Here is a 12688-nt window from a genome sequence, read left to right as displayed (position 1 = left end):
TATATATATATATATATATATATATATATATATATATATATATATATATATATATATATATATATATACTCAGTACACATACATGTATTATGTAAACAAAAACTTTTATTTTGGATGCGATTAAAGTAATACTTTTATTCTGTAAGGATGAATTAAATCGATGAAAAGTGATAGTAAAGATATTTATAATGTTTAAATGCTGTTCTGTTGATTCCTCTTCATTAAAGAATACTACAATAACTAAAAGGATAACTGTTTTCAACATAATGATAATAATAACAAATGTTTCTTAAGCACTAAATCAGCATATTAGAATGATTTCTGAGGGATCATGTGACACTGAAGACTGATTCAGCTTTGCCGTCACAGGAATAAATGACATTTTAAAATATTCAAATAGAAAGCAGTTATTTAAAACCGCAGGAATCTTTCAAAATATCACTGTTTTACATAAATTAAATGATGCCTTGGTAAGCATATGAGACTACTTAAAAAAAACTTGTAGACCCCAAACTTTTGAGTGCTAGTCCATATGAGATTCTGTGTAATATTCAGAATAAGTTTTCTGATAAATATTTACTTGTTTGTGCAACAGGGTTCCAAAGTCTAAGAACACTAGTGAAAATTTTAATAGCATTTTTCTAATAAAAAAAATTGAATTACATTTGGAATAAAAAGTTAAATTGAAACATTTTAAATTAAATAATTATTTTTTTTATATGGTTTGTTTAGGTTTTCAAACCCACACTGTATCGTCCAGCTGGGAGTGTGTTACAGACATAAGCAAGCCTTCCACACACACACACACACACACACACACACTCTCACACACACACACACACACACACACACACACACAGACAGACAGACAGAGAGAGACAGACAGGTGGCACAGCTCCCACTTCCTCACACAGCAGTGTGAGATCTCCACTGTTGCTCTGTGAGCTCTTGCATGTAATAAGAACTGACATACAACAGTCTCCATCTTTTAGTACACAAGCAGATCTTCTCTGCTCAGCTTCACTTCACCATATATGGATCACGGCCTTAGAATCATCAGTCTGCATTAACACCGTGCCAGCGGTGAAGGGAATGAGGGGAAGTTGTAAAGACGGCCCATCCCCTAATAGCTACATCATGATGTCATAGAGGAGAAACGCCATGAGTCATTTGAGATCACGTCTGGCAGTGTAACCACAGGCCACGGCAGACTAATTCTGTTTGTGTAAACATTGGTTGCAGTCTTGCCCGGTCACTCTTAAATGGAGAAACTTAATATCTTGTAAATTGCCAGACAGGCTACGAGGGATTTTTGAGCAGAGAAACATCAGCTTGAATCACTTTCAGGAGCAGGGTGACAAATTACAATATGATACTGATATCAATTCAATTGAATAATATTCAGTGAAACACATGCATAATTGTAAAAATTAAATAGTTTTTTTATACACTATTTATTCAGAATCAAATTTTTGGGTGAAGTATTCCTTTAAACATTGTCTCAGTTCTGTTTATGGCTAAGCCAATGCCAGTAATTGCAAAACGGGCAATTATCCTCAGATGAATCTATCTGGCCAATATATCATTCTGTAAAAGTTTTTTTCACTATAATAAAATACATAATATCAGTTATGTCATAAAAGCAAACATGTTTTTTTTTTTTTCATGTTTTTTTAAGATGAACTTTCATTAATTTTTGATGACTTTCTAAACATGCGGCTCACTTGTGCGAGATGCGAGCGAAACTGTGATAGATGTCCCTCTGGGCAAAATATGCGTTCTGTGTGAACGGCTTCAGTTGATTTCAGTTTTGACAAACAAGATCTTCTCCACATTGATGTTGTCTTTCTCCACAATATTTTGAATGAACAATGCAGCAGTGCCTCATCTAGTGGTTTCAACTAACAAAACATTCAAATGCAACGACATTTACATTGTCATCGCATCTTGTGCTCCACTGATAAGGCTGCCTGATGCACACCTAAAAGTCGAGTGCAATGTTTTTGCATTCGAATGTGGATTTTTATTTTAAATTCAACAAATATTCGAAATTCTATTTGTATTTTTTATTTGACAGCTCTAATTCATACATTCACCTAAACTGTCAAACATAGTAATATATACTTCCATTCAAAATTTGGGTTGGTAAGATTTTTAAATGTTTTTTGAAAAAGTCTCTTTATTGGCCGAAGCTGCATTTATTTGACAAAAAATACTGTAAATTCACCAATATTGTCAAATATTGTTACAAAAAAGGTTTTCTGTTTGAATATATTTTAAATAATTTATTCCTGTGATGCAAAGATGAATTTTCAGCATCATTACTCCAGTCTTCGGTCTCACATGATTCTTCAGAAATCATTCTAATATGTGGATTTTTTGCTCAAAAACCATTATTATTCTCAGTATTTAAAACAGTTGTGCCGTTTAATATTTTTGTGGAAGCTGTGATTTTGTTTTTTTCTTCATGATTAATAGAAAGTTCAAAAGAGCAGCTTTTTTACTGTAAATTTTGATAATTTTATTGCATTCTTGAATAAAAGTAAATATTCAAAAATAAATTCTTACTGAAGGAAGCTGACTCTTAATGCTGTGTTAGGTCTATAGGCTCATGGTCACTGCTGTTCATTTCTCCTGACATTTGATCTGTTTCTTACAGCAACATGGCCAATGCCCTGGCAAGTGCCTCGTGTGAACGGTGTAAATGCGGATTTGCCCCAGCGGAGAAGATCGTCAACAGCAACGGCGAGTTGCATCATGAACAGTGCTTTGTTTGCGCACAGTGTTTCCAGCAGTTTCCTGAAGGGCTCTTTTATGAGGTACTTGCATTAAACCTGTCATGTAGCATTTAATCTTGAAGCCTAGCGGTTTAAGCGGGGTAGTATCATATATTTTGTTTTTTTTGTTTATTTAGTAAATTATAGACCCTGAGGTCCACTTAGATTTGTTGTGTAATGTTTTTTGTAGCAAAAACCTGAAATATAATATAAATCTATAAATATACTGTACAATATACATATTTGTAAATAATATAAATATCTATTAGTTCAAAAATATACTGTATGTATTTTTTTATTTATAAAAAGGTAGACATTTCTTCAAAGTTCTGGAAGTTACAGTAGTGTCTGCAGGTTGCAATTGTCTGCAATTGATTGACTTTGAGATGTATTCCCATTGGAGCTGATGTTATGTTTGATTGTCCTCCCTTCTGTCCATAGTTTGAGGGAAGGAAATACTGTGAGCATGATTTCCAGATGTTGTTTGCTCCCTGTTGTCACCAGTGTGGTAAGAGACGCACACGCACAAACATATGAACAGGTGATGTTATTGACTATGCTAATTATGAATTGTGTCCCTCCTATTCCCACAGGAGAGTTTATAATTGGGCGTGTGATTAAGGCCATGAATAACAGCTGGCACCCTGACTGTTTCTGCTGTGATATCTGCCAAGCCGTGCTCGCCGATGTTGGATTCGTCAAGAACGCCGGCCGGTGAGTTTACAGCCAATGAGGGGTGACCGTGAACATGGGACTGACAGGCTGAATGCGTTCAATTGGTCTATGATCAGCTTTCATTTATGAATGATCTTAAGCAATTCTGATTCTTAAACACAGGTTATTAGTCCTGGCAACCAGAATCATCCTTTTGAGATGTTCTTTAGCTCAACTGGTTGCATATTGAGCCAAATCACCATTTGAGCATTCTGATTGGCTGGTGTGCATTTCTGCTTTTTCCAGCCATCTCTGCCGTCCATGTCATAACCGCGAGAAAGCTCGGGGCCTCGGGAAGTACATCTGTCAGAAGTGTCACGCCATCATCGAGGAACAGCCCCTCATTTTCAAAAACGACCCCTACCATCCCGACCACTTCAACTGCAGTAACTGCGGGTCAGTACAGCACTAAGTGATTTCATCTGCTGTGTCCATTTACTGAAAGTGAAGTGAATTTGAGGTTGTGTTTTACAGTAAGGAGCTGACCGCAGACGCTCGTGAGCTAAAAGGGGAACTCTACTGCCTTCCCTGCCATGATAAGATGGGCGTCCCGATATGCGGAGCCTGCAGGCGTCCTATCGAGGGCCGTGTGGTCAACGCCATGGGCAAACAGTGGCATGTTGAGGTCTGTATTTTATTTAGATTTTTAAAATTGTTCAACATAGTGACAGTTCTAGTACAGTGTGCACAATAACTTTTCTGAAAATATAGTTAATTAGGGATGTTAGGCGATACAAAAAAACTGCATGTTTATTGGTCAGAGTTGCTGCCTTGGCAAGGAATTAAAAATGAACACAATTGGCTATGTCTTAAGTGTATGTAGGCAGATCTGGACATGGGATATCAGATACCTGCCACAGTCTATTATGATTGTAATAGTAATCAAACAATAATATAGGAGAAGCCGCTTTCACCTGGATAACTTTAGTACCTCAATTAAGCTCTCTACAGTCAAACTGCATCAGATCAGTATTAATGTGTATTATATAATAATCATGCAGTGAAAACTATGCCAGATAATTAATTTTATTAGTCATATTTTCTGGATGTTTACTTGAATACTTCAGTAATCAAGTACTAAAATTCAAGCACATAGTTCCATGTCTTTGTGTTTGTTTTATTTGTTCTATTACTTGTAATTTGTTCTTTATTACTGACTGCATACCTAAATAATTGTTTGAAAAATGAAAACACTTAAATAGTGAAATATAAAGGTTTCATGTTTTCGTCGTATTTAGTTTGCAAATATTTTATTGATATTTAATTGTTTATTTAAACACACACACACACACACACACACACACACACACACACACACACACAGACAGATGGCACAGCTCCCACTTCCTCACACAGCAGTGTGAGATCTCCACTGTTGCTCTGTGAGCTCTTGCATGTAATAAGAACTGACATACAACAGTCTCCATCTTTTAGTACACAAGCAGATCTTCTCTGCTCAGCTTCACTTCACCATATATGGATCACGGCCTTAGAATCATCAGTCTGCATTAACACCGTGCCAGCGGTGAAGGGAATGAGGGGAAGTTGTAAAGACGGCCCATCCCCTAATAGCTACATCATGATGTCATAGAGGAGAAACGCCATGAGTCATTTGAGATCACGTCTGGCAGTGTAACCACAGGCCACGGCAGACTAATTCTGTTTGTGTAAACATTGGTTGCAGTCTTGCCCGGTCACTCTTAAATGGAGAAACTTAATATCTTGTAAAGTGCCAGACAGGCTACGAGGGATTTTTGAGCAGAGAAACATCAGCTTGAATCACTTTCAGGAGCAGGGTGACAAATTACAATATGATACTGATATCAATTCAATTGAATAATATTCAGTGAAACACATGCATAATTGTAAAAATTAAATAGTTTTTTTATACACTATTTATTCAGAATCAAATTTTTGGGTGAAGTATTCCTTTAAACATTGTCTCAGTTCTGTTTATGGCTAAGCCAATGCCAGTAATTGCAAAACGGGCAATTATCCTCAGATGAATCTATCTGGCCAATATATCATTCTGTAAAAGTTTTTTTCACTATAATAAAATACATAATATCAGTTATGTCATAAAAGCAAACATGTTTTTTTTTTTTTCATGTTTTTTTAAGATGAACTTTCATTAATTTTTGATGACTTTCTAAACATGCGGCTCACTTGTGCGAGATGCGAGCGAAACTGTGATAGATGTCCCTCTGGGCAAAATATGCGTTCTGTGTGAACGGCTTCAGTTGATTTCAGTTTTGACAAACAAGATCTTCTCCACATTGATGTTGTCTTTCTCCGCAATATTTTGAATGAACAATGCAGCAGTGCCTCATCTAGTGGTTTCAACTAACAAAAACATTCAAATGCAACGACATTTACATTGTCATCGCATCTTGTGCTCCACTGATAAGGCTGCCTGATGCACACCTAAAAGTCGAGTGCAATGTTTTTGCATTCGAATGTGGATTTTTATTTTAAATTCAACAAATATTCGAAATTCTATTTGTAATTTTTATTTGACAGCTCTAATTCATACATTCACCTAAACTGTCAAACATAGTAATATATACTTCCATTCAAAATTTGGGTTGGTAAGATTTTTAAATGTTTTTTGAAAAAGTCTCTTTATTGGCCGAAGCTGCATTTATTTGACAAAAAATACTGTAAATTCACCAATATTGTCAAATATTGTTACAAAAAAGGTTTTCTGTTTGAATATATTTTAAATAATTTATTCCTGTGATGCAAAGATGAATTTTCAGCATCATTACTCCAGTCTTCGGTCTCACATGATTCTTCAGAAATCATTCTAATATGTGGATTTTTTGCTCAAAAACCATTATTATTCTCAGTATTTAAAACAGTTGTGCCGTTTAATATTTTTGTGGAAGCTGTGATTTTGTTTTTTTCTTCATGATTAATAGAAAGTTCAAAAGAGCAGCTTTTTTACTGTAAATTTTGATAATTTTATTGCATTCTTGAATAAAAGTAAATATTCAAAAATAAATTCTTACTGAAGGAAGCTGACTCTTAATGCTGTGTTAGGTCTATAGGCTCATGGTCACTGCTGTTCATTTCTCCTGACATTTGATCTGTTTCTTACAGCAACATGGCCAATGCCCTGGCAAGTGCCTCGTGTGAACGGTGTAAATGCGGATTTGCCCCAGCGGAGAAGATCGTCAACAGCAACGGCGAGTTGCATCATGAACAGTGCTTTGTTTGCGCACAGTGTTTCCAGCAGTTTCCTGAAGGGCTCTTTTATGAGGTACTTGCATTAAACCTGTCATGTAGCATTTAATCTTGAAGCCTAGCGGTTTAAGCGGGGTAGTATCATATATTTTGTTTTTTTTGTTTATTTAGTAAATTATAGACCCTGAGGTCCACTTAGATTTGTTGTGTAATGTTTTTTGTAGCAAAAACCTGAAATATAATATAAATCTATAAATATACTGTACAATATACATATTTGTAAATAATATAAATATCTATTAGTTCAAAAATATACTGTATGTATTTTTTTATTTATAAAAAGGTAGACATTTCTTCAAAGTTCTGGAAGTTACAGTAGTGTCTGCAGGTTGCAATTGTCTGCAATTGATTGACTTTGAGATGTATTCCCATTGGAGCTGATGTTATGTTTGATTTTTCTCCCTTCTGTCCATAGTTTGAGGGAAGGAAATACTGCGAGCATGATTTCCAGATGTTGTTTGCTCCCTGTTGTCACCAGTGTGGTAAGAGACGCACACGCACAAACATATGAACAGGTGATGTTATTGACTATGCTAATTATGAATTGTGTCCCTCCTATTCCCACAGGAGAGTTTATAATTGGGCGTGTGATTAAGGCCATGAATAACAGCTGGCACCCTGACTGTTTCTGCTGTGATATCTGCCAAGCCGTGCTCGCCGATGTTGGATTCGTCAAGAACGCCGGCCGGTGAGTTTACAGCCAATGAGGGGTGACCGTGAACATGGGACTGACAGGCTGAATGCGTTCAATTGGTCTATGATCAGCTTTCATTTATGAATGATCTTAAGCAATTCTGATTCTTAAACACAGGTTATTAGTCCTGGCAACCAGAATCATCCTTTTGAGATGTTCTTTAGCTCAACTGGTTGCATATTGAGCCAAATCACCATTTGAGCATTCTGATTGGCTGGTGTGCATTTCTGCTTTTTCCAGCCATCTCTGCCGTCCATGTCATAACCGCGAGAAAGCTCGGGGCCTCGGGAAGTACATCTGTCAGAAGTGTCACGCCATCATCGAGGAACAGCCCCTCATTTTCAAAAACGACCCCTACCATCCCGACCACTTCAACTGCAGTAACTGCAGGTCAGTACGACTCGAAATGATTCCATCTGCTGTGTCCATTTACAGAAAGTGATGTGAATTTGAGGTTGTATGTTTTACAGTAAGGAGCTGACCGCCGACGCTCGCGAGCTGAAAGGGGAACTCTACTGCCTCCCCTGCCATGATAAGATGGGCGTGCCAATCTGCGGAGCCTGCAGGCGTCCTATTGAGGGCCGTGTGGTCAACGCCATGGGCAAACAGTGGCATGTTGAGGTCTGTATTTTATTTAGATTTTTAAAATTGTTCAACATAGTGACAGTTCTAGTACAGTGTGCACAATAACTTTTCTGAAAATATAGTTAATTAGGGATGTTAGGCGATACAAAAAAACTGCATGTTTATTGGTCAGAGTTGCTGCCTTGGCAAGGAATTAAAAATGAACACAATTGGCTATGTCTTAAGTGTATGTAGGCAGATCTGGACATGGGATATCAGATACCTGCCACAGTCTATTATGATTGTAATAGTAATCAAACAATAATATAGGAGAAGCCGCTTTCACCTGGATAACTTTAGTACCTCAATTAAGCTCTCTACAGTCAAACTGCATCAGATCAGTATTAATGTGTATTATATAATAATCATGCAGTGAAAACTATGCCAGATAATTAATTTTATTAGTCATATTTTCTGGATGTTTACTTGAATACTTCAGTAATCAAGTACTAAAATTCAAGCACATAGTTCCATGTCTTTGTGTTTGTTTTATTTGTTCTATTACTTGTAATTTGTTCTTTATTACTGACTGCATACCTAAATAATTGTTTGAAAAATGAAAACACTTAAATAGTGAAATATAAAGGTTTCATGTTTTCGTCGTATTTAGTTTGCAAATATTTTATTGATATTTAATTGTTTATTTAAAAGAGTGTGTTTTAAAAAAAAAAAGGAAAGCTTATTTTTTGCTGTGCTACTAAAAGTTGATATTGTGACAGTCCTACACATAATTAAGTATTGTTTTAATTATTACAAAATAAAACAATACATATGATATGGTATGGCTGATGATATGGCTTTTATAGAAATTAACTTTTTTATTAATTAAGAATACACTAAACTGATCAAAAGTGATAGTAAAGGCATTTATAATTTTTCAAATGAATGCTGTTTTTTTGAGGATGCTTTGTTCAAATGTCTCACAGTTTTCACAACAAATATTAAGCAATCAACTGTTTTCACCGTTGATGATTATAAGAAGTATTTCTTGAGCAAATCAGCATATTAGAATGATTTCTGAAGTATCATGTGACACTGAAGACTGGAGTAATGATGCTAATAATTCAGCTTTGCCATCACAGGAATAAATTACATTCTAAAATATATTACAGTGGAAATCACTTATTTTAAACTGTAATAATATTTTACAATACTACTGTCTTACTGTACTCAAATAAATGCAGCTTTAAGCATAAGAGACTTCTTTCAAAAGCAGTCAAAACTTTTGAATGGTAGTGTATATTTGAATGGCATGCTCACAGCGTGTGTGTTTGTGTGTCTCTACAGCATTTTGTCTGTGCCAAGTGCGAGAAGCCTTTCCTGGGACACCGTCATTACGAGAGAAAAGGACTTGCTTACTGCGAGACTCACTACAACCAGGTAGCACATGCCTGGCTCTTCTTTCAAAGCCCTTTTTGATCTGAAAAGGCTATGTTGTGGATAATGAAACTTGTGAGACTAAAGCATCTGTTCTGTCTGTTGTGCAGCTCTTTGGTGATGTTTGTTATCATTGCAACCGTGTGATCGAAGGAGATGGTAATTGCTCTTTACTTGAACATGATACTGACATTTAGTTCCCAACCTTTAAAGTTTCAATGTATAATAATGTTGTTGTTGTTGTTACGGCTAGGGTGCTGCTGTTGTGAGTTGTTGAGTTGTTTTTGTGTTTTCTCTCAGTGGTGTCGGCTCTGAATAAGGCTTGGTGTGTGAATTGCTTCTCGTGCTCGACCTGTAACACCAAGCTCACCCTCAAGTAAGTGATTTTACACACATGTACTCATCCTATATCACAATCTGCCCTCTTTCCTTTTTCTCTAAGCGACTGTTCGGTAGCTGTGTTTTGTGTAAATTTGTTCTGAAGTGCCTTTAAAGTGGGTCTCTCGGCTGCTGTGATGTAGCCTACTTCTTTGGATCATTACTAACCTTTCTCTCCAGCTAACTCTTTTATTCTCTACTTCTGTCCCATTCGATTCTCCTTAGCTCTTAAAATGCTACTGCATTCCATTTCTCTCTCTTTCCCACTTCAACCCATTCCTCTTCCGATCTTCCATCCAATGCCCCCTCCTTTTCGCTTGTTTATCCTCTTTCCTCCCTCATTGTCCCTGATGGTGGCCCTGCAGGGACAGGTTTGTGGAGGTGGACCTGAAGGCGGTGTGTAAACACTGTTACGAACGCCTGCCAGAAGAGCTGAAGAGCCGTTTGGCGAAACGTGAACGTGACTCTCGCGAACGGCGAAAGAAAGTCATCGCCGTCTGTCTGTAACTCTTTTCTCTCCTTTTCCTTCTTCTTGCTCATCTGCGTCACTCGTTCATTATCATTGGTTAGTGTCTGCAGCCTCACCATTTATTTATTTTTATGTATTTTTCAGCAACTTTTCCCTGTATTTTTTTATCATTCATCATTATTGGATATTTAATTGTGCATGCTTACTTTCCCTTTTTTTTTTTTTTACCATCAACACCCCCCCCTGCATGCTTTCTTTCCCTTTTTTTTTTTTTTTACCATCAACCCCCCCCCCCCATTTTTGAGGGTAAATGTTCATTTACCATCATCTAATACTCACTTAGGCCCAATCCCAATGATATTTTATACCCCTTCACCTACCTCTACCTCTACCACTACGCCTACCCCTTCCCCTTCTCTCTTTAAACAAAGTGTCAAGGGGTAGGCGTAAAAATATTCCCCTGAGAAATGGTATACCACTACTAAAACGTTACACGTCAGCTATACCGTTATACGTCGTCTAGCTTCTACAATACACACACCTATACTGGTGTGCATTAGAGCCTTACCGTTCTGTATTAATGCGCTGCTTACACACACACACACACACACACACATATCGGAAATCACGCAGCTCACACATCCAGGAACAAAGAAACTTGTCAATGCTGCCCCGCGACTTGTATTAATAACATTGTTTAAATACTGAATCGCTACATTATATTTTCCAGCAACAAGAGGATAAAATCGCTGTTTTTGAAGTAAACTCATTCATTGTAAAGAGAGACGCACGCACATACACACAACGTTCATCTCTCTCTCTCTCGAATTGGCCATATTTGAGAAAAAGGTTTAGCGATTTCTAATTGTTGGGGGGACTAGCTCCCCTCAATGTCTATGGTGGTTATCGCCCTGATCAGATATGAAAATATGTTGTGGCACTATTGTGCAGTCAGTAATGATTTAACATTAGCAAATCTTTTTTTTTTTTTAATCTGGCCATTCCCCCTACCCCTCCAATCAAAATCGAGACACCCCTACCCCTTCATGTGAATGCGCGAAACTGAGGGGTAAGGGGGAAAAATGGGATTGGGCCTTGCTCTTAGAAAATACTACTAATTTAATAATAGTGTTCAAAATGAATAGAATTTTTTTAGATTGGTGTGATGCTTAACTTCAATTGTAGCGAGTTTGTCTGTCTTAAATGTTCAATTTAGTTATTAAAATGTGAAAATGTAATTAAAATTAAAATCAGCCAGTTATCGGCCATAACATCAAAATAATAGTATGGTTACTGTTATCAGCAAGAATTGTAATATAGATGCATCTCTATTTTCCAGTATTAATTTGTCTGTTCAGCATTATCATATTTTTAATATTTTATTGATGTTTTTTCACCCATTTTTTTGGTCATTCATAGACCTAATTAATGCACGACACTGCCTAAGTATTAATAAAATATTTTATTATATTATTTATTATAGTATTTCATATTTTAAACTGGCTTTTAATATTTTCAGTGATCATTTTAGTTTTAGTAATTCTATTTTGTGCTTTTGTCAATTGTTTTCTTTTTAATATTTATATTTAGCTTTATTTTAGTTTTAGTAATTTTAGTACTTCAACTTAAATTAATTTAATTACAGTTAGCTTTCAGAGCAATGTTTCTAATTTTAAAAATATTTATTTTATTTTGGCTTTATTTTATTATCAAAAATAATTTTTGATAGTTTTAGCTGGAATGGAACGCATACATGTAGACTATGTTTCTGGCCTGAATGTGTTAAAAAACACACTCCTAAAAGCAAAATTTGTGTTTTAGGAACAAGTTTGTGGAATTTGACATGAAGCCGGTATGTAAGAAATGTTACGAGAAGTTTCCTCTGGAGCTGAAGAAGAGACTCAAGAAGCTAGCGGAGACCGTAGGCCGCAAGTAGATCTCCTCGCCCATACGGGGAGTCAAAGGATGGTCAATTGTTACATCTATGGTGCTTAGAGTAGGAACAGAGACCAAACTAAATCTGTACTGCAAATGATCTCGGATTAGTCGTAGAAGTGTGTCTTACGTGCTTGAGCTTTGTTTTTCCATGGCAGAAAGTAGCCAGCAGATTTTCTTTGGTCTCACACCAACAGATGTTCTTGTGTCTTAACACTCTGCAACCAAAACCAAACAAATACTTTTATATAGTTTATTGATATATATGTACTTGCATGCTTTTCAAGATAATACTAGTTATATTCTCACTGTTCAGAGTGATTATTCAGCACGTTAATATTTATATTTAGCTTTATTTTAGTTTTAGTAATTTTAGTACTTCAACTTAAATTAATTTAATTACAGTTAGCTTTCAGAGCAATGTTTCTAATTTAAAAAATATTTATTTTATTTTGGCTTTATTTTATTATCAAA

At 36.0% G+C, this 12688-nt stretch overlaps 1 protein-coding gene across 6 annotated transcripts in view; it reads left to right on the top strand.

The window, feature by feature from the left end:
* LOC107572539 (LIM and senescent cell antigen-like-containing domain protein 1) overlaps nt 1-12544 on the top strand; it is a 13827-nt gene extending 1283 nt beyond the window's left edge. The window contains exons 2-10 of one of the 6 annotated variants that reach the window (XM_016259120.1): nt 2660-2819; nt 3219-3285; nt 3371-3491; nt 3738-3887; nt 7902-8052; nt 9343-9435; nt 9543-9591; nt 9733-9808; nt 12101-12544. In XM_016259120.1, coding sequence (XP_016114606.1) covers nt 2660-2819; nt 3219-3285; nt 3371-3491; nt 3738-3887; nt 7902-8052; nt 9343-9435; nt 9543-9591; nt 9733-9808; nt 12101-12215 — 982 coding nt within the window. In that variant the 3' untranslated portion in view covers nt 12216-12544. The other 5 variants (XM_016259054.1, XM_016258993.1, XM_016259249.1 and 2 more) reach the window with 5 other exon arrangements.
* Nucleotides 12545-12688: the final 144 nt, after the last annotated feature.

Source organism: Sinocyclocheilus grahami, unplaced genomic scaffold (genome assembly GCF_001515645.1).
Source record: "Sinocyclocheilus grahami isolate Dianchi unplaced genomic scaffold, SAMN03320097.WGS_v1.1 scaffold3.1, whole genome shotgun sequence".
Classification (NCBI taxonomy): domain Eukaryota; kingdom Metazoa; phylum Chordata; class Actinopteri; order Cypriniformes; family Cyprinidae; genus Sinocyclocheilus; species Sinocyclocheilus grahami.
This window is presented reverse-complemented; position numbering and strand designations above follow the sequence as displayed.